General features: G+C 34.1%; 1 protein-coding gene across 2 annotated transcripts; it reads right to left on the reverse strand.

The window, feature by feature from the left end:
• Positions 1–4,890: 4,890 nt before the first annotated feature.
• Positions 4,891–23,013, reverse strand: LOC123551624 (uncharacterized). 2 transcript variants are annotated; one of them, XM_053535196.1, is made up of 3 exons: positions 22,795–23,013; positions 8,648–8,814; positions 4,891–6,311 (listed from the first exon to the last, which is right to left on the reverse strand). In XM_053535196.1, the coding sequence occupies exon 3, from the start codon at positions 5,887–5,889 to the stop codon at positions 4,945–4,947; it is 945 nt and encodes a 314-aa protein (XP_053391171.1). In that variant the 5' UTR covers positions 5,890–6,311; positions 8,648–8,814; positions 22,795–23,013; the 3' UTR covers positions 4,891–4,944. The 2 variants fall into 2 exon arrangements, with proteins under 2 accessions (XP_053391171.1, XP_053391172.1); XM_053535197.1 differs by lacking the exons at positions 8,648–8,814; positions 22,795–23,013 and adding an exon at positions 6,595–6,964.
• Positions 23,014–23,790: the final 777 nt, after the last annotated feature.

Genomic DNA, 23,790 nt, shown 5'->3' on the forward strand with positions numbered 1-23,790 from the left:
AGTTTGCGCATGTTTACATCAGATCTACATTTCAGTGCAACACCACCACCCACCCTATTTTGCCTGTTCGTAACACTCAGTTTGTAGCCATTTTGATTGAGATCAGACGTATCAACATATTGGTGTTGTTTGTCGTCCGAAAACCAAGTCGCTGTAAGAAGAGCAAAATCTATCTTTTCCTCGCGTAATAATTGACCAATAAGAACATCCTTATTTACTGCCGAGCGACAATTTAGCGTCAAGATGTAAGCTGTTCATTTTATCTATTGAATTTATTTCCATTTTTCTTAGGGTATATAAGGTTGCTAAAGTTTACACCTCTGAAAACCACTGGTTTACTGTAACCACTTTTGCTATTGTTCAAGGATTGTGCTTCAGGCGACCAGCTCTTTTTCCTCTGTACTGTTTCAATATTCTCAAATCTTTTAACCTTGATAACACAACAGGATTAAGTCTACACCTTATTGATTGTCCAATTCTGTGTAAGAAATTGCTGTCATACATAATAAAATCCATGATTGAAAACTACAATGGTGAGCGAAAGTTCACAAAGTGTTTATTAACAATAAATATATTAAGTTTATATATGTGATTGTTTCTGATGCTGATTCTGGATCAACACATGCAGCAATCCTAAATATAATGACACAAACACATCAAGCACACATTCCCAGAACTACACTAATGCTATTTCCAGTTGCACGTTTTTGCTACTGCTACTGCTACTACTGCTACTGCCAGTTACAAGTTTCTGCAACTGCCAATCTCACGTTTTGGCTATTGCTTCTGCTTCTACTGTTGCTACTGCCACTGTCATGTTTTTGCTTCTGCTTCTGCTACTGCCAATTTCGAGATTTTGCTATTGCTACATCAGCATCTACTACTTCTGCTGCTTCTGCTACTGCCAGTTTCACGTTTTTGCTACTGCTTCTGCTACTACTGCTACTGCCAGTACAAATTTGTGCCACTGCTACTACTGCTTTTGCTATTGCCAGTGTCACGTGTTTACTACTGCTTCACCTGCTGCTGCTACTGCCAATATTCCGGCATATTCTAACTACAACAAATAGTCAGATAATTTTAAATTATATCAAAAGTCAAAATGTAATGAGCTCGTCAGGACCCACTCACACCTAAGGTGAAAAAAAAACACGTTTCTTGGTTTCTTTGACTCATTGAAGGGTTTTGCGTTCAAGTGAGATCATACCCTGGACCAACTAGACACAACATTTTTCATTGATAACATAACCTGTCTCTTTCATGGAGTGGCACTAAATGTTTACATTTCTTTTATTCCTGCAATTGAAAAAAATACAATGAAATAACTACATGTATCATTTCCAAACGACACTCCCAAAGTGATAGTCATACCTCTAGACCAACAGAAGGCGCTTATATGTGTATTTTTTAATATTTGACACTGCAACAATTAAATGTTTTTATGTGTATATCGATCTTTAAAACCGATTTAAAAGAACAGAAAAAAAAGAACTATATAATCTCTTATTTCCTTATTTTCAGAAGATCATATAACACGTTATACATTTGTACGTGTTTAAATTTAAATCGAGGCCGAGTAAGACCTAGGCTGTTCCAGGATTTGAAGCTGGGACTTTTCTTGCACCCTAAGCGAGAATCATACCCGTAGACAACAATACGTTAGGAGATACCCATATAATTGATACGGTTTTAAAGAGAGAAAAAGAGGCTATAAAATATTACTCATTCACAAAACAAAATATTGTATGTGTATAACTTAGTATACAGCTGAGATAATCTTACTTATTATTGGCATATCTAAAAGGGAGCTAGTTGTATAACTTTTTTCATAAATCCCTTTGCCTGGGTTGGTATCCGTGCAGGGGATTCGCGAGTTTGGAAAGTTAAATATCATAATATGAGAAATTTGTAAATTACCGATAACTTCTCAAGTTCATTCGAGATGAATTCACTGTACGCATACTACCTTTAAATATCAAATTTTAAAGCGTAATTAGCTTCATCCTTAAAGCATATACTAGTGCCACTTATTAAAACAAAACTTGAAATAATACTTCAATTAAAGCATGTCTTCCTTCTAGAATTATGATTTACTATATATAGGATTTACATAGAATATACACGAAACAAAGATATAGCTGTAACTGTTGTCACTTATCAATTTCTTTAACATTTTCCTTTTAGATTTCCCTAAAAACATGTAAACGTCCTTTACATTTGTGTACCAACAAGCGCTTGCTGCTTTAATATTAAAAGCATTTTAAACAGTGCTTGTATGTCCACAAGTGCTACTATTTCTATATTCATTCTGAGGAACGGTCATTAAGGTTCATTTAAGGTGTTTCTTTACCGCCTCTCATGTGAATAACGTTTGCATCCGACTGAGAAGTGGAATAGGTTGTACTTGGAAATTACTCGACAACTGCCAAAAGCCTATGTTGAGGAGAACATCAGACATCAATAATAAAAAAAATATTTCTTGCGTACCTACATATTTCTCAGGGAAGCTCCATCTATGAAATTGATACAAATCACATACTTTCCCAAATGACTGCGAAATTGCAAGCTATTAGATTTTCAACAAAATCTGCTCTGTCATTATAAGACAAGTTTGTTGAATTTCGTTACTTGCGTATGTTATGGAAAAGCAATGTATCATGAGGCAATCTAGAAACTAAAGCTGCTTTTGAGAAAAGCGCATGTCTCCCACAACTGCCTAATAATCTGTATTGTAAATATGTCTTTATATACTGTTTACTCACAGAAAATATACCTTTGAAAGTTTGGAGTAAGTGTTGGCGTAAGCGGCTTATCGGTAATTCAAGGACCATAATTCTTAAATGCTTGTGCCGATTTAGCTAGTTATCGAACTTGGCCGAGGACTTATTGGCAAACACATTTTGTTTAGGTTTGGTGAAGATCGGATTAGAAATGTTTGACTTAGAGTTCGGACAAGATTTGTGACAGATGGACAGACACTCAGACAGACAAGCAGGAGTAAATCAATATATTTCCCACCACACAGTGGTGTGGAGTCATAATAAAACCTCGCTTGTATGAAGGTAACAAATGACAAAAGTTACGGGTTCGTCCGAGATTTGAACCCGGGACCTCTCGCATCCAAAGCAAGAAACATACCCCTAGACCAACGAGCAACATTTCTACAATCTCAGTTGATAAGCGGCAATTTACACATACTTTTATCTTCTATCTTGTACTCAATGTTCTTGTTGTCAAATCGAAAGGATAGAATTATTGTTGTATTAACTATAATTTTCTTCAAGTAAATCAAAACCCTTTCCTATAAAATTACTTATTTTAGATACAGCTGAAAATACATGTTATATAACTCTACAGTGGTCCGTAAGTAAATTAAAAACCTTTTCCTTTAAAATTACGTATTATTAAATACCGTGAGATGAAAATACATGTTATTTAACTCTACAGTGGTCCGTAAGTAAATCAAAACCCTTTTCCTATAAAATTACGTATTATTAGATACAGAAGAAAATACATGTTATGTTACTCTACAGTGGTCCGTAAGTTTAATTAGGATATACACTGAGAGATCAGAAAAAAGTTAAACTAAGTTTTTAAACAGTAATTTCCGAAAAAAATATATTCAATGATTCGAAGAATGAAATAATAAATTATTGTTAAAAACACTCTGTTAACATTATTATCTAAAGCAATTGTCTGCTGTAGAGTTTGTAAAATCTACAATTTATTCAAACAAGATTCATACTTTTTGTGTGATTTCGTTCCATTTAAACTAACATTATTAGCTAAATTGAAACAAAACAATTACGTTTCTTCTTTTATGATAGTTTTATTTCTTAACTGTTAGAAGAAAACACCAGACACAGGGAAGTGAACATTGGTCAAATGCAAAAAAAAATATAGAAAATAGTTGCAAAATGTAAAGTAAGAGGCCAGAAAGGATACCATGTTCAAGACGAATGAATAAAAAGGTATGGTGTATAAGAATACACGATTATAAAAATTCTGGGCCCGGAAGAGCTATCAGTATATTTATGAATTTACCAAGTCGTCATTTTCTGAATTTTTAAAATCCATGAACGAAAATGACAAAATGTCTACCTCAACTACTTGTGATTAAACTTTTCATTTTTAAGATTTATTTTGACCGAGACGGTTGTGGACGTACAAAGGTGCATATATATTCTTTACTAGTAATTGGTTATAATACAGAATCATATTGCCCAAATCGATTAAAATGTGACACAAGTTTAACGTAGTTAACATTGTGCGGTCATGTCTTTTTTACCCTACGTGCTAAAGAACGGGCCAGACAATCCAAATTTTTATGCTTTTCGACAAATACTTCGTAACTATCGCATTCTAAAATAGGTGTAAATAAACACTATAAACAAATGTCGGTTTTGTGTTCTTGAAACAGGTCTTCTGTTTTATATCAGAGAAAACTATATATTTTAAACGGGGGAAGACATTAGTGGTGATCCAGCTAAAGTAAACTTAGTTAAAGAAATTAAAAGCTCCGTGCTTACAGAGTTAAATTGAAAAATATTTATCTAACAACTAGAAGTGTTCAAAAGCAGTTATTTATCGCATCACTGACACACATTGATAATGATTTAAGCACTGATACCACTGTTGGATTCCCTCTCAATACCTACACAGAAGATAACATATCCTAAGGCCAAAGAAGGTGCCATTCCAATTATGCAAATTTTCACGAACTGGACGTTAAACTGTGGAGCCTGATAAGCTCTGCCCATAATGGATAAACTGAAAACGTTTTTCCCATGAGGTTATGACACATTTTGCCGAATATCAAACTTACACAAGAATGGAGAGCATATACTTAAACTTGTTTTGAAAGGCTATTTAGAAGTATAACAAAAGGGGAAGATTTCAGCCAGCAAGGCTTCATATTTCATACCAAGATCATCCGATTCATAATCAGTTTGAAAACTGCTGGTAAGGTAACAATTGAATACATACAGATTTGAAACCAGAAACATAATACCTCAACTTTGACTGTTCAGATATAAAACGTGCGAAAGGAAAATGCCTCATGATGTTAGGTAACTTCCTGTCAAACATCCAAGCAATGGACAATGCACCAGTTGAAATTAAGTAATCATAAATGTTCTGTACATTACAATGAGAATCTTCTAGGCATTTGTCCTGCTGTATTTTTCTTTTCTTCTCTGGGTAGCCGGACAGAACGCGTACAGATAATCCATCCGTTTTTGTTGTAAACGAAGTCGGTCTTAAATCTGAATATATTCCAAGACTACATGTCAGTGTTATATCCTCAGCTTGCTTCTCAGAATATTGCTTAATAACCCAGAGCACTCTCTCATTATCTATGGCATAGAAATTCCCCTTTCTCTGTACAACAGTTACCTTTGGTAAAGTGTCTATTGTATAGATACCATTTTCAAGATTTTCTAATATATCGGTCAGTGACCCATCTTTACTATCACTGAAATATATTGCATCTCTGGAGTAACGAATATCCGATGTCCTCAGACGAATTGTGTTGTCAGACGTTTCACGACGTCCAATTCTTACAGTCATACCCTCGTTGCGAGTGTTCAATTTGTAATCCTTCAAGTTTTTGTGTGCTCCATATGTTACTGGAATGGCTATGGTTTCTCCACGACTTCTGAGGAACTCTTCATACCTTTGAAATACCCATAGTCGCCGATTGTTCACTGAAAATTTTAGACCGTCCCTTTTAACAATTTTTATTTTAGGTATATCATCGATGGTAATAGCTTCTGTTATCAATTGCTCAAGAGTATGTTGAATCAATTTGCCATCTTTGAACTTGTACATGATGACGTCATGCGAAAACCGTATTTCGCTTGGTAAAAACTTTGCACGATTTCTACTCATCTTATTTGTTCAACAATATTTGAATTTTACGTTACAAATGATAATGTAAATGGTATATAATAAGATAATGTAATATATCGGTAATTTCTTACTTCCTGGTTATTTTTCGATGTGCCGATTGATGTTAAATCACTAAATTTAATTTAGTAATGTACTTTTTCTTATTGAACAAAGAAATGTTTATGTGTTTCCTGTGCTAGCTAAACTATTATTCTCTTTGAACTGATGGTTTGAGTTCAACTCCTAAAAACGAAATTGCAAACTATATCGAGCCGATATCTGTTTAAGGTATATATTGTAACCTTTGGATATTTATTCACAAAAAAGTTATTAGTAAACATCCAAGGCTGGGTTCGATAATTCTTCAACTGTATTGAGACACGTGACATCCGTTACAAGCATAAAAAGACGACGATGTCACCCTGAAATGATAAAAAGTACAGCATACTACATATCATAGTCATAGATATCACTTTTAAGAGATATCAATACTTAGAGGATATCTACCCACAATATAGGAAATATGAATCTCTCAAAGATATCTTAGCAAAGTAGCCTCTTTCAGTATAAAAAATAGGTGCACATCCCATAACTGAAAGTAATGCTGTTGTAAAATAATGTGTCTAGTGGCTTAGAATAAAAAATATTACAACTGTTTATACCGGTATTTATTAAAGTAAATCAACAGTCAAACAGTAAGCTTACCGATTTATTTAATTAGGTGTTTACGTAAATGTCCTGTATTTCCGCTTCACTCCAATCAAACAGTGAGGTTACATTCTACCAATTCATTTCCTTTTTGATATCATATAGACAATTAAATTTTCAGGCACCATTTTCAGTACTTTAGAGCATTTCAGTAGTATAAAAACCATATCTAGCCAGTTAGTATAACATGTCTACTAACTCGGACAATTGCTATTTTCAGATTTTTCACAGAAATATGTCTTATAGGAAACTTTTTATATTTTTTTTTATGTCTTAAAACTGAATACTCTAAATACTATTGGCTATTACTAGGATGACATTTGAATAATAAAAAGTCAAATATGTTACATATGATAATATTTCCTATTTTTAACATGGCTTGAAACATGCTTTTTGGTAAAAAAAAATGGACATTTTTTCATGAATTTTGCTATTAAAATTGTATATAAAAAAAAAATTATCCAAAGAATATGTTAAAATTGGTTAATTGTTTAAAAGCAAAGTGTCAGTTAGTGATTTGAATAATTTAGAGACAAAATAATCCATGCTAGGGGCTTTATTAAGGTATATTGTCATGTCTGTGCATCTGGCTGTGATGGTGTGAAATTCCAGAGGTGTTCCACAGGGTTCTGCACTATCACCTGTTTTCTTCATAGCCACTTAAACCTGTTGTTTTGTATAGATCAAGATGTAAACATTTAACAGTATATGCATGTGTTAGTTAGTGATGTTCCGATTGTCGCCGATGTTCGATTAATCATCGCCAAAGTTTCAAAGTCGGCGACATCGATTCTGACCAAAAAGAATTGATTCTAGTTGCTGCTTTTGTTAAAAAAATAAAATCCCGCTTTCAGGACTTTTTCAGATACTTCTCGCTGTTTAACTTAAATACTTCTGCTCTTTTATAATCTTTGAGTTAGTATTTCAAAATATCTGCTCTTTAAAATGGAGAACGCTGTCAGGCCAGCTGTCATGATCGTAACAATAGTAAACTTTTTGTTGCCCTGGAAGTAAAAAATCAGACGCCTTGAAATATTTTGGGTTCTGCATGAATCCTGAATGCCGGGTGTTGGCTCCTTTTAAGGAAAACCTTGATACTACTAGAGCTGTTTTCAAAATATGCTTTAAAGCGTACATTAACGAAGGTACCCCACCCACTTTTTTCTAATTGGAAATAATTTTCAGATTTTATTTGACAAGCTTTTATTATTCCTTCAATATAAAATAGTGGATTTACTTTTAAAAAAAAGATAATAAACTGATTCCAGACCTGCCAGCAATGTCCCAAGCATATATTCCATGTCAAATTTGGCAGTGCATCTAGCATGACTTGATTCCCAGGCCTTGAGTCATAAAGAAAAGATGAATTCTACTTAACTTTGCATTTGGTCCAATAGTTCCTCCCTTAAGCTATCGGTTGGTTAACTTTTAAGGCTATATGTCGACATTTTAGAAGAATTTGAAATACAAATCTTTGAGTTAACGACTGCCTTTACAGTGAAATAAATAAAAAAATTCCATCAAGACAAATATTTTGAATAAAGATCTAACCAACAGATAGGTTAACAGCCGGTTAAAGATTTGAACAACTGGGCCATAATTGCCCAACAGTTGCTAAAGGCTGTGCAGTACAGCAGCTGTGTCATAGAATTCTTCTTAAAAAGTAATAAAAATAGTCATACAATAATCTGAAAGTCTTGAGAAAGGTTTGCTGTTACTACCATATTGCCACATAAAAGTCTGTATTGATCTTTTGGTTCCGATTTTTTCGATTAATCGAATCGGAGAGAGATCAGAATCGGACCGATTAATCCATTCTGCTTCAGCTGTCCGATTCTCATCACTAGTGTTAGTTATTAGTTATAAGTTATGAAATTTTATTTATTTTTTGTCACTACAAAACGAGTTAAGCACTGCTACAGTGTTGCGTTCAAGAATGGTGCTCCAAGCACAAATAAATGTATGAAACATTGTTTTAACAATGATAAGTATTTTAGGTTAGAAAATAGGTTCATAATGCAACAGTTCATGAGAACTCTGGAGTACTAACCTTTAAAGGTGTTGATGGCAATGCCACATTGAATAAACCTCTTAGGCCAAAACCAGATAGTGTTGGGATTGTTGATAAGTATGGTACTGCTCAAACTGATTCTGTTAACCCAGACTTGCAAACAAACAAGTTGTATCTTCCCATGTATGTACAGGCTATGTTCAATTCTGAAATGAGAAGAAATCATAGGGTTGTACACAGTGAATGTGAAGGTGACCTTGTGTTTATGGTAACGCGTCACCAAAGTTGGAAGGGGGAGGGTAGTGTGGCGTGAAAGACTCAAATGTACAAAATGAATGTTTTTGAGTCAGTTTCACAATCTTTATGACGAGGTGGATACTGGTAAACGTGGTAGAAAGGTTGCCACAGCTAATATAGATTTTTAATTGGGATTATACATCACTCCAATAAGTAATGCTGGTGCTTGCCGGATACTAAATAACGCAAACATAATTTCACCGTGTGTAGCTTCTATGCACAAAACTGCAATCAAAGTTGGTCAGGGTTTACAGTTACTAATTAAAGATCAAAGCATGAGTGATATTCAAACAAATCTTAAAACAGTAAATGAACAAATAGGTAAAAAAAGGCCTGATTTAGTCAATGTTGAAGGAGATTCTTGTTGTAATGATCCTATATTTAAAATAGAAAACGTGGAAACTCCACAGGTCTCTTTAACTCAGATTCAACCCCGTTTCAAGCCGGTACAATTGTTGCGACTACTTTATGCGAGAAAAATACCACTCAAAAAAATATAGGGGTACACGTTGGCAGTAAACTTTGCGTAGTGGCTGCGAGACTTCGCAGTAAAGGTAAAAATATAAAATGTCCAAATCATGCAGGACATTGCAGTGCTAATGTTCCAGAATCTGATTCAATTGGTGACGAGGGTAAAAGGAGTCAAGAGGTATGTAGTAAACTGTCAATGCGCATAGCCTCCTACACTGGAGATGGTGGCTCAAAGAGTCATGCCGGTATTGAAAAATTTCAAAACAATGAAGTAACACACTTAAAAGATGTCAGGCATCTTAGCAATTCACTACGGCGTGAATTGTACAAAGGCCCCATTCAGTAGCTCAATGTTTAAATGCAGTAGTAAACAAAAATCAATCTCAAAAATAGGTTTGCTATTTCTGTAAAGCTTAGATGTGTTGCTGAGCCTAGAAAAGCTCATCAAGTACATAATGATGACATACGTAGAATAAAATCAGTTATGCCAAAAGTGACATCTGCCATTGTTATGTGTTTTAAAGGGTACTTCGGACAAACATAGAAAAATGATAGCCTGGTTTGTTGCGGTAACTGTCTAAGTGCGAATGACTGAATGCGCTGAACATGGTTTGCGAAAGTGCATTAATATTCTCTTTGGTCCTGAAAGCATCAGTAAAAGAGAAAAAGTAAAAGCTCCACAGGTCGCTCAACATGACAAACGAACATGTTGCAGGCTCCGTTTGATTAAGCCTGTACATGGACGGTAGTGGAAATGCATACTGCCATCCACGCCCTCAGCCCCGGGTTGAGCAGTACTCAACATTACACATGCTACAAGTACAACTAGAGTTGTCACAGGAGTGACGAATTATACCCCCACAATACGGCCGTGTCACAGAACTAAGCCAATGGCAAATCTAAACTTGCTTGACCTTTGACCTTCTGACCTCAAAATCAATAGGGGTCATCTGCTGGTCATGATCAATCTCCTTATGAAGTTTCATGATCCTCAAGTTATTGTCCGGAAACGACACTCTGACCTTTGACCTTTTGAACTCAAAATAAATAGGAATCATCTGCTGGTCATGAACAACCTCCCTATTAAGTTCCGTGATCCTAGACCCAAGCGTTCTGAAGTTATTGTCCGAACACTGTGACCTACTGACGTCAAAATCATTAGGGGTCATCTGCTGGTCATTACCAACCTCCCTATCAATTTTCATGATCCTAGGTTTAAGCGTTCTCTAGTTATCATCCGAAAACTGTTTCGGGTCATTGTGACCTTGATCTTTGACCTACTGACATCAAAGTCGAACTTGACCTGTTGTTACACCTGTGTACGAAATTTATTATCCTAGGCCCAAGCGTTCTCAAGTAATCATCCAGTAACCGTTTAACTGTTCCGGTTCACTGAGTCCTTGACCTTTTACCTACTGACCTCAAAGTTGAAATTAACCTGTATGTTCTGATGTTACCCCTGTGTACCAAAATTTATTATCCAAAGCCCAAGCGTTCTCAAGTTATCATTTGGAAACCGTTTAACTGTTCAGGGTCATTGTGACCTTGACCTTTGACTTACTGACCTCAAAGCCGGTATTTTCTGATGTTACACCTGTGTACCAAAAAGTATTTAAATCTGTCAAGCCTTTCATGGGTTATTGTCCGGAAACCATGAAAATCAACGGACTCCCCCCCCCCCCCCCCCGCCCCCCCACGCCCCCAGCCAAACTTCGTTTTGTGGGGTATACAAAAAAAAACTTAGAGACATCCGCAGATGTGTTCATACGGCGGTACACATGGAATCTTCAAGGATACACTAGTATGCAATTCCATGAAAAGCGGCATATGGTCCCCAGTTAAAATAATAGGGTTTGCCCTAAACAATGGGCAGAACTAAACAAACTGGAATTTAGAAAGGGGATCTGAGGTTATGAAGCCTGCATATCACAGGAACCGCCAAATGACAAAATTAAAAAGCAGGCACCATATCCAAACCAACTTTACGACATCAACACAAAATGTGAAGCTGTCAATCGTTCATATGAAGCAGTCATTCCAAACCGTTCCTCGTCATGATGCATACACGGGCAAATTATTAAGTTGAACCATGGTTATGCTGAATCTGTCAAACTAAAAACTGAGTTCTTTAAGGCTAACATTTCAAAGGGTTCAGAAGTAGTAAAATAGATTGTAAGAACTACAAAAATCAGATGTACCCGGCTTCGGTCCGACATGAAATAGAAAGCGAAAAGAGCTCGGTATGCTGCTCGGGCTTATAAAAAAAATCACAACTCATCGGATCTTACAGATTCTAAACCAAATTATGGTGAAGTGAAGCACTTGCAAGACAACTGCTGTGCATAGTTTAGTACATAAAATTGCATGATTTAGTGATAAGACTGCATGATTAGTGACATAGAAGTTTAGATGTATATATAGACAAAATGTGACAAATGTATATATAAAAAATTATACAATTGGTTCAATAAAGTGCTTTCTCTGTATATTTTCTTCATATCTTTTATGTTTTCAGTGGTCTAGGTTGTACATAATAATAAAATGAACAAGGTATTGTCACAAAAATTAGATATAGATGATATCTCGTTTTGGGGATTTTTTCAGGGTTTAATAAACCATACGGTTAGGGTAGCCGGTATGTCCAAGGCATTTGCATCTGATAACACAAATCTCTCTGTCATGATTGATATTCATAGAGTCTAGGGAAAGGTGACTTCTGTTAAAGCAGAAAGAGCCATACAAGTGTGAGAGAGGCTGGTTGATGTCAAAACCAACTTAAAATGAACCATGTATGCTAAACGATGAACAAAATGTACTTTAGAAGGGGCATCTTTTGGAAATTTTGCTCTAATCTTGCCATACTTTGGCCCTAAATTTCCAGAACATGTCCCTGTCCAAACAATACAGCCCTTTTCAGGATCTAGCATGCATTTTTCTTTCAATATCTCTTAAATTACCACCTTTCATGACTGTAATAGCAAACAATATGTTACATCCGGGTACTCTTCTAGGTTAAATTCTACAAATTTATTTCCTACTTTATTTCATATAGACAATTAAATTTTCATGCACCATTTTCAGTCCTTTAGAGCATATCAATGGTATGAAAACCACATGTAGCCAGTTAGTATAACATGTCTACTTACCAGAAATAATAAAAAATATTTAGATGTTACGATATATATAAGAATAATAATTTGTTCAGAAAAACAACACCGTCTGAAAATGCTTCCATGAAACTATTAATCGAACAAATACGCGTAGGTAGGCATTTACTCAATAAAATGTACTAAAACATGGAAATGCACTATGACAGTTGTTTAGATCTTTTACCAATATGATCAGCAATCGAACTAAACAAAACATATAATTGTCACATCCGGTTTAGTAAAGTTAGGATGTGCATGGATATTATTAACAGTGAAATAAACACAGAATCATGTGTCATTTTAAAGGGGACTGTCATCTCAAAACCATCTCAACTTAAAATATTTATAAATTATACAGGCTAGAACTGAATTACAAAACATTTGCCTTTAGTTTCTAACTCACTGTTCACCTAAAATAATCTTTACAATAAAAACTAACCATAAAAGGAGAACATCGGCGAAAATGTCTGCCTAAAATAATAAAAGTACCTCAAAAACAGAAGCGTTCTGGTCATGTTACCAGAATTGACGGCAACTAAAAATAGACAGAGGTCAAAGGGAAATAAGAAGTATAACTAAACATATAAAATCAACCATAGTTACACTCTCCTCCATTCTGTCAACAGTTAAATGTATTTTTGCGGCAACCCTTAAATGAACAAACAAGTAATATGCAACTACTTGTTTAACTTACAAAAATTATGATTTTCATACTATAATAAACATTATAATACTAATCATTGGTTTCCAAAAAACAAAAATAAAAGTTATTATAATGTTTCTTCTGACCTTACGCAATAAAAACAATTGATGGCATTAGTTCATCAATCGTATCATTTATATTTACATACAATAGTTCAATAATTTGAAATTTTTTGCTATAGATTAAATTAAGTTTAACAAAGATAACAAGTGCATCCTTATACATTATAATATAAAAACAGCATAATACATTATGATATAAATACATCATTATAAATAATATATCATCTGTTTCATCTGGTAATCTTTTTGCCAAAATGGTTCTTTCTTATCTCTTTTTGACCTTCTAGGTGATGCTTTTGGTGGAGACACAAATGTAATTTGTTCAGCTTTTTTATCTTTTTCTTTCTGTCTTGTCAATACATTCATATTGTCTGCAGAAGACAGTGACGTCATTATTTGTATTCTCTGTTATAAAATCTGGGTTGTCTTTCTTCTCTGTGTTGTCTATTGATATATTTTACATTCGTTTTGGTCGTTTGCTGTAACAAGTTTCATTGCTGTCTGATAATCTGATGGGACATCAACTTCAATTTTATCCGTTTTATTGTTATTGTTGCAACATCTGGTATGTTTTCATCCTTCTCATTCTCATTCTCTATCTTCTGTAATATGGAACTATCCGGATCATGTGCGTCCTCAAGTCCACATATGTATATCAAGTCTCTGCTTCCGACTCATCATCAGTGACGTCACCTACTTTTTCCTTCCCTACTAACTTCCGCTTTCCTTCACTTGTGATCATCTTTATCAACAGTTGGTTTCCTATTCAGTACCTATTTGTCCTTTTCATTTGTGTTTCTGTCTCAGATTGTACTCTTCCTTTGATCTCACATGTAGTGTTCTAATCATTGACCAAATGTAAGTGATTTCTATGTAGAGTCTTAACCTTGCCTGATTATTCTGCTTTGACTTTATACACCGGGATGTCTCCTCCTTGTTGTTCTATAACTTCGTATAGCTCTTCCTCGCATTTGTCTGCAATTTAATGTTTACTTTCAAATTCTTACAATTCCTTCTTTTTTTCTGCCTGAATGTTAGCGCGTTGATCTGAATGTATGACTGTTGGTATCCCGTAGTGATCTATGAAATTGTTATAAAATGCCTCTGTCGTTGTTCTTGCTGTTTTGATTTTTGTCGGAATAGTCATTGCGAATTTAGTGGAGTGACCAGTTATAATCAGAATGTTTGAAATATCATCTTTTGCTGGTTCTAGTGTTTGGTAATCCATGCATACTAGTTCCGATGGATATGATGTTGTTATACTAATTAATGGTGCGATTGAATTGTTCTTCGACTTCCGCCTGAGACAACGATTGCATGTTGATATCCAGTTGTCTACAGTCATCCTCGGTCAGAAAAATATTTTAAGTGACAAACAACGTGTTCTTTCACGAGCCGGGTGACCTACTTTATCATTGCATGACGTCCTCTCAATATATCCTCTCTGTAGCATGTAGGAACGACAAGTTAGTAAAGATAATTATCTTCTAAATACTTGTAAAGAATACCTCTTTTCATTCTAAGGTGGTTGAACTTTATACGCAATATATGTCTTCTGTAACAAAGTTCTTATTTGTCATATGCTTGTCAATTACTGCGCGTTTCCATCTTTCTATAGTAGTATCGTGTCTTTGCATCTTTCTTATTTCTCTAAACTGTAGTTTTGTCGAAAGTCCATATCCTTCTGGTGCTTCAGCTATGTTTATCTCTGCTGCAGGTAATGTTTCTTTGCAAGTTGGTACTCCACTATGCTGCTACAAATTGTCTTGACTAAATTGTTTTGTATTTTTATCATCTCTCTCTCTCTCTCTCTCTCTCTCTCTCTCTCTCTCTCTGTGTGTGTGTGTGCGTGCGTGCGTGCGTGCGTGTGTGTGTGTGTATGTGTGTGTGTGTGTGTGTGTGCGTGCATACGGATAACATTACATCTGCATCTGAGTTATTGATGCCTGGTCTATAAAAAATTTCAAAACCGAATTCCCAAGTGCAGATGCCCATATTTGTTCCGTTTCATCACATTTAGCTGAACTAAGAATGTGTGTGAGTGGATTATTATCTGTTAGTACTATGAAGTGTTTAAGCGTGAGATAATCTGAGGGCCTTTCTGTAACAGCCCATTTCAATGCCAAGAATTCTGATTCAAACGCGGAGTAATTTCTTTCTGATTTTGTTAACAGCACGCTTGCGTATGAAATGACTTTTTGATTGTATTTGATAGAGAGCTGCTCCAAGAGCTTTTATCGAAGCATCAACATGAAGTTCAAAGGATAATCCAAAATCTTGGTAAGCCAATGTTGAAGGGGGTGAAAGGATTATCTTCAACATCCAAAATATCATTTCTTCTCTTTCTGTCGATTCCCAATCTCTTGTTGTTTTTTTTTCGACTTTTTCTATAATGTTGGCGGTACAAGTTTGAATAAAAGTCTTGTAATTGCAGAAAAATCAATGAATCTTCTGTAGTATGCCGCAAAAGAAAGGAAAGATCTCAATTCGTCGGAGTTTCTGGCGTTGGCCAATTTTTTAACTTCTGTATCTTTTCTGGGTCAGTCTCTACTCCATCTTCGCTGACAACATGTCCCATAAAGTGTATTTTATGCTGAATAAAGAAGCATTTTTCTAACTAAAGTTTCAAATTGCATTATCTCAGTCTTGTTAAAACCAGATCTAAATGTGTGAGATGTTTCTCGAATGTTTTGCTAAAATAATCAGGTCGTCTAAGTAGATAACGCATATTTTCATGTTGTAGTGCCTTAGGCATTCTTCCATCAGTCTTTGATACCTCGTTGGAGAATTAACAAATCACAATGGTATTTTATTGTACCCAAAGAAACATAGAGGACCAACAGTAAACACAGTTCTTTCTTTATGATCTTCCTCAAATACCTATTTGTCAATTGGTACAAACTGTAACTCTCCAATAATTGTCCTTGGTTCTGTCGTCACAGTTTTTGTGGTCAAGTTAAAAATGTTTACGGTAATGTCTCTGTTTTAACCATACTCATAATGAATTACGCCTAGAGTTATCTCTAGAAATGATGACAAACTTGAATCTTCTGTTTCTTGTTTGTTTCTTTCTTTCTTTCAGTTTAATGCCGTTTTTCAACAATATTTCAGTCATGTAACGGCAGGCAGTTAACCTTACCAGTGCTCCTGGACTCTGTACCAGTACAAACCTGTTCTCCGCAAGTAACTGCCAACTTCCCCACATGAGTTATCAGAGATGGAGGACGAATGATTTCAGACAAAATGTCTTTTATCAAATCGTCACGGAAAACATACGCCCCGCCCGAGGATCGAACTCGCGGTCCCGCGATCCGTAGACCAACGCTCTCTCTATTGAGCTAAGCGGGTGGGCTTCTGTTTCTTGAATTATTGCTGCCGTTGGGTGGTATTCAACTTCTTTATCGGTTGTACAGGCTATATGAACAGATTCATTTGATCTAATGTATCCTTTCAAACACCACACTTCTAAGTACCGCTAATCTATTTTTGTTCTCCTTAAGTTCTTTCTCCCGTACTACAATGCATCGAGAACTCAAGAACCATGAAATGTGGAGATCTTCCTTTTTTAAAAAATTGCTGACCAAAAATGCTTATACATTCTGCTAGTAGTTCCTGAAGTACATTTGTTCCAATGATAAAAGGAGTCTTGGAAGAATATGTTGTATCTCTGGTGTTAAGAAGAACAAATACTGATGTGGCTGTAATTTAGGTAAGCCACTGTTAGCTTTTAATTTGATTTCAACATATCCAAGGTAAAGAAGACGCTGTCCATTTGTGCATTCAATGTGTAATAGATTTCTTAGAGGTTGTATTTCAACATCAAAAATGATTTGCTAATCACATTTACACATTTCTTAAACTTAAATCGTTTCAGCATTAATCAACCTATTTCACTTTATTCAAGTAGCACTCAAACAGCTACTTCTATGCTTGAGTTTTCATTTAATTCACTTTTGCGGTGTTCATTCGCTGATCTCAATTTATTCACACAAGAGTTTATTTAGTGACATAGTGTCTAAATCTATTTCATTTAATTCACTTACGGCAATCTTCAATCTGTCTATTAGTAATATGACAGTTCAGTCCGCTTTTATTTATTATTAAGTTCACTTTGCCCTCAGCCTTTCAAAAGTTTAGATTCTCCTACAATCTAGGTAATTCACTTTGCCGCCAGTTATTCAATAAATTGGTTTCACTTTCGATCAATTAGTTCAATTTGCTATTGACCTTTCAATATATTCGGTATGCTTTAATTTATTCATTAGTTCAATTTGCCGTCAACCTTTCAATATATTTAGTTCACTTTGTCGCCAACTTTTCCATATATTCTCTTAACCTTCAGTCTGTTACTTTACTTTGCCATCGAAATTTCAAACGATGGTTCATTTGTAATCTATTTAATTCACTTTACCGTCGACCTTTCAATAAAATCGGTTCATATTCACTTTCAATATATAAATCTAAGGTTTACATCAAACAATTATCATTATGGCACGTGCAAACAAGTATGATGTCATCTCACTTTGATAATCGCCGCACCTTTGATATGTCGGCATCATGGCTTTCTGGTTAGGCAATAAACATGGACATGTGTTATTAAAACCAACCACATTCACAATGACATGTGTCGCATATTTTTGACTTACCGAGTTTACAATGCACTTGAATTTTATTGACGGGACTGAAAATCCCTTTCGACACATCCGGAGTCTCGGTAAGTCAAATTTTGACGTAACCGAAGTTGAATTACATCATGATCAACAATTAGGTAAAATTTGTCGTCTTATCGGTAAAATTATCTCCCTTGAAATCACCTGGCAGTGCGATATCGATTTTTATCTGGTTGATATTTTCCAATAGAAACAAAGAAGGAAAAAAGGTTTGAACAAATATTGTTTTAATTACAACGAACACACAATATTTATTATCCTATTGAAGTGTTCGTCATTCCTTTCTCTTCAAAGATTAAAAATTATTTATTTAAATGAAAAATTTAAATGCTTCCCTTGGCGATTAAAAAACATCAGTTCAGTCTCTGTTTACGGCATTTATTTTAAACTGAATAAATAAGCAAAACCTGTGATACGAAAAATTTTTATTTTTTTCCCTGTAGCCACTTTATTCATATATTGAGAATATTTTTTTATCCTATTGAAGTATTCTACAGACAATAAACTTTTTATATGTTTTTATTTAAAATTTATTTTAATGTCTTTTGTTCCCTAGACGTTTAAAATTTGGTGATTTTTGTATTATTTCTTTATTGCCGTGTCCGTGGTATTTCCGGACGCGTGGGGAAACGCACGAACCCGCCCGAATTTTAGCTGCCGATGATACGAAAGTATTATTGTTACAACATAGTTTAAGTGATAATAATAGTGCGGGAATAATTTCAGTTATATTAAGGCGAACCATAGTTTTTGGGAAATTTAAACAAGCTTACCGCAAAAGAAATGTTCCAGGGAAACATGCTGACGTATCATGCTAATAAATAAAAAAAAATATAAGACATGATGCACGTTGCAACTATATATATTTCTTTCTAAACCACCATCTCGTATTTTAAAGATTCGTTTAATTATCCCCCTTAGTTTAAGTTTTAATCATAAATATGTTATAAAGAATTTATATAATGCAACATTTGAGTAAATTGTTTTGGGAGCCTCTGAAACAGCAATATTAAAAACCCTTTTCGATAGTTGTTTATTACCAATTAACAGCTTTTTCCCAAGGTTATGGCTTATCAACACCTTTTTATAGGGGATTAGGGACGATCAGGTCTTTTTATTAAAACAGATAAATAATTTTCTCGGTGACTGCGTAAGAGCATTTTGAAAATTGAACGAGACTTAATACACAATAAATATTTTGTTTCATTTTCAGTTGTTAGATACATAAGATAATGGGACAGTGATTGAGTTTTTTACTTGTATTAAATTAACAGTTTTTTTTCCCTGAATACAGGTTAATTGTTCGATATTAAAGTTTTAGATATATAGAACACGTGTTAAACGTTCGCCTAAGAGTGAAAATATTATAGTACAGACAACATTGTGAAAAATTGTCGTTTATTAATTTATTAGTTTATTCAAAGAAGTATAAAATACATTTTTAATCTTTTATAGCTCTTTGGTTTATTGTCACTCCTGAAAATTATTATGTACTTTCTCTGCTCCATATTATATTCACTTGCTGTAGGCATTGTATTTATGCAATAAATCGAAATTGAATTGAACTGAATGTACGCAAAGTTAATCTCAAGAAGGTACAGCACGCGCTAAAATATTTGAAAAATCTGTAATCGCCTGTTCATATAGTAAAAATATTCATGATAGTTATTATGAATAACCTTTACACTACATTAGTGTCACTTTATCCAAATCTTTTCTAAAAGACTTTTTTCTATGGTGTGCTTGTTTTATTCTTAGGTTTTCCACTTTTATTTTTAAAATCTGACATTTATTAAATCAGTCAGTCAGTCCCTTTTGAGAAACCTTGAGAAGTCATAATTCGCACAAACTTTATTACACAATGACTGGCTCGGGGGCAAATAGGTCACACTTCCAATTAACAGGCTCTGGTGTCATAAAAAGATACCTTTTACATTGTCAAGTATGTTTGCTAGTTTGTTTTTCTGTTCATTTTTCATCAGTGTGTGACAATATGGTTTTCAAATGTTCATTAATAGCAAAATTAAATTTTTAAAACAAGTTAAATATGATTAAAATAATAATAAAAAACGCATTTCAATCCATTTATAATAACTGAAAATGAAATTGTCAATTTTGTAAGCACTTTTTAAAAAAAAATTTTTTCCTGCTTTCAATTTTTTAAGATAATAGTAGTTTCATGTACATGTATGTTATGCTCCCCTAATATACATGATTTTGTGTATTTATATTTGTTTTTATGTCACAGTTCTTTAATGTAAAATATAAAGAAGATAATATAGTGTTGATCATTTTTTATTATACTAAGCCAAGGAAGTATAAAACACTTTTTTTTAGCTCTTTGACCATGCAAAATAAAAGAATAAATAACGTAGTGTTTTCTTTTTTCTTTCCGTATTTTACATTATTGAAAACAGAATTAAACCAAGTTAAATGACTATATTTCTGTTTTTGGGTTTTACCGGTACTTAAAATTGGTGTAAAAAAAATCACCCTTCCCACACTTTTTTTACAGGAGATTCTAAATCTATAATCCTTGTTTTTTTATGATCGGCACCTCCCTGATACGATAAGCGGAGATAGCCGAACCATAACGATCTAAAAAATACCCGATAGTGATCGATATTTAGCTAGACGGTCGAAGGGAGACAACAAGGTATAGCGTTGATCTCAATAAACAAGGAAAGATAATAGAATCGATTTTTGCCCAATTCTTCAGTATGACATAAAGAAGGAAATTTGACGGGACTTGAAAATTTCTCCGACTTAGGCGGAATTTCGAGGTAAGCGAGTTTGAGATACTGAGTTTCGACTGTATTCGGTTCGCATTCAATCTATTTAATTCACTTTGCCGTGAACCTTTCTTCTTATATAGTTCACTTTTAATCTATTTAGTTCACTTTGTCGTCAGTCATTCAACAATATTGGGTTCATTTTGCCGTTGCCCTTTCAATATATTTGGTTCACTTTCAGTGTATTTGGTTCACTTTGCCGTTGACCTTTTAATATAGTCGGTTCACATTCAATATATTTGGTTCACTTTTAGCATACTTGGTTCACTTTGCCGTTGACTTTTCTATATATTTGGTTCACTTTCTTGTCAACCTTTTAATATGTTTAGTTCACTTTTCTACTGACCTTTAGATTTAGTTCAGTATGCCAACAATCTTTCGACTTATTTAGTTCACTTTCTCTTCAGTTTTGAATCTATTTAGTTCACTTTGCTTTAATCCTAACAATATAATTATTTCACTTTATTATCACCACTTCCATCTGTTTAATTCACTTTGTTTTTAACTAAGCAATATATAATCTATCTAGTTCAGTTTAGCTCCAATTCACGGTCTAAATATTCAGTAATTCAATTTAGCTTTGATACACTACTATTCAATTCTTTTTTGTTTCAACATACTAATTTCGAATATTATGTATCAATCTATATATCTATTTCACTGTTTTTCTCGATTCAACGAATTTCCTTCACTTCAATTCAATGCATAAAACTAATTAACTAACTTTTCTATCGATAGCGGCTTCTGAATTCAACATCTTTTATCTTTCATTAAAGGCGTATTTTTCTTCGAACTTTCATTATAAATGATCAAATTGTATTTCAGCTGCTTTTCAAATTGAGTTTAATAAACTATGACCAGTAATTAAAATAATTAACATTGTCACTATTACAAATATTTCTTTATATATAATCAAAATACTATGAACACAGGACAATGCGCAACAATAAAACGTATAAAGACTAAGCCACTAGAACATTAATGAAGTAACAAGACTTTTTACACATAAAGTATAAACTAAGTTACCTAATTAAAACTATTATATCAAACTCTTTGATCGTCTTTAATCAACCAACTTTTTAATAACAAAACTTTGAAATGAACAAGACAAATCAACAACCTTAATTTTTTCTACAATATATTATTCACTACTACCTTACTATATCACCTGAAAAAAGATGTATAACCGCATAAATCTAATTACAGAACTGGTGCCAAGATCTGTCAAGGTATTCTGTCATATGTGCCTTGAACCAATCAAATCAGGAATCCCAGGGAATACCAATGTTTACTAGCTCAAAATAGACACAGTAAGGTAAAACAGCTGTGAACAACTTCTGCACAAAATAATGAAAAAGATAAACGACTCGAAACAAATAAAACGACCAAATATTCCGTCTTTTTAAAAATCAAGCAAGTGCTGAAAAAAACAGAGTAACTCAGTAAGCTATAATGTTTCAATTACCCAAATAAATTTGATTTCAGAATGCTGACAGGTCTGAAATTTCAAAACTGGGGTCAAAAACTGTAACAACAGTTTGTTTACATTATTTCTGATGTACACTAAAGTGAGATGGTTCTGGAAATATGACAATAATAGAGATATAAGTTAGTTTTACAGTTAAGTGATAAGATAGGAAATTTAGGATTAGAAGAGAGAAGAAATTTTGTGAAAGATTGATCCCCGTTACCAATTAATAAAATAACTGTGATATCATGCATAGTGAATTTCTCTCAGACTTGCAATATTATTCATCTTCAGACAAAATATCAGATAATCATAGTTGTATTTCATCAAAGAAAAGCTCTATGTCCTTTATTTCAAGTTTGTGAAAAAAATATCAAAATAAATTTAATTCAAGCCTGGAATAACTGCAATTTCTGAATGTTTAATCTTCAAATTACTTACAAATTGCCTCTAGATTCAGTCTCTAAAATGTTTAAAATCTGACAGCTGTTATTATGGCTTTCTAGTTGAACCGTAATAAATGTTCTGTTGTTCGATTATATTATTTCTGATAATTCAGTTCACTAACACTTACAAAATGAGAATCCTAGTTACTGCATATAGCTGATTTTGTTGTCTTAGGCTACCACTGATCAAATCCTTCTGATACCCTGTTCCAAATGTGAATCGTATTTACTGCAGATAGTCAAGTTTGTTGTCAAGGCTACCGCCCGCTGATCGACTCCTGCTGATTCCCTGTTCCAAAAGGGAGTCCTTCGTACTGCAGATAGCCCAGTTTGACGTTTGGACTGCAACTGATCGACTTCCGTGAACCAAAAACGGATTCCTTTGAAACTGAGATACAAAGCCAGTCTGCTACCAGACATTTGGGGTTCAGACCGCTATAGTGTTATGGGCCCAGGTGAACGGCTCTGACCGTCAAAAACATCTGCTTTTCCATTTTATCTTTTTATTTTCAAACACCATACCATCAGTACTGTAAACAATTATTTAAAACGATTAAACTAGAAATTGGATTTCATTTTAAAAATCCCCGCCAAATATCATCAAAGCTTTTATTACTACAAGATGCAAAACCATTCGCCATTGTTTTCATGTAAAGCCTAGATACTTACCTGGTTTATGATCCTAGTATGAACACACACGCATAAAAATGGTGTCGATAGTTTCAGAAAGGTGTAGTCCTTTCTAGTGTAAAATGCAAGCCGAAACACTGTTTAGTCTACACCTTCATATTTCTCCGAAATTAACACCCGTACCGGTACTGTCAACGCAAAAGCATCAACTTTCGACGCAATTTAGGGGAATACCCAGTGTCGAAGCCCCAAACTGTTAACCAGTCTATGGATTTCCTGAAAAGGGGGAAAATTTCAAGCTGCGTTTCAAATATATGAAAAGCACTTTCACTGAATTTAAGTTAAAACAAAGTCAAAAAGGATGTGGAACCGTTGTTTATACATTTTAGGTACGTATTGTTAATATGTATATTCTAAAAACAAATTCAACAGCGAAATACAAATATAAAAGCTGCTTTTGTCGTTTGAACACGTGTGGGTGCCTGGACCATAAG

The sequence above is a fragment of the Mercenaria mercenaria genome, unplaced genomic scaffold (assembly GCF_021730395.1).
Source record: "Mercenaria mercenaria strain notata unplaced genomic scaffold, MADL_Memer_1 contig_4602, whole genome shotgun sequence".
In the NCBI taxonomy this organism is placed as follows: domain Eukaryota; kingdom Metazoa; phylum Mollusca; class Bivalvia; order Venerida; family Veneridae; genus Mercenaria; species Mercenaria mercenaria.

Excerpts from the sequence above, each read along its gene's own strand:
- LOC123551624 (XM_053535196.1), bottom strand. The coding sequence starts at position 5,889 with ATGAGTAGAAATCGTGCAAAGTTTTTACCAAGCGAAATACGGTTTTCG.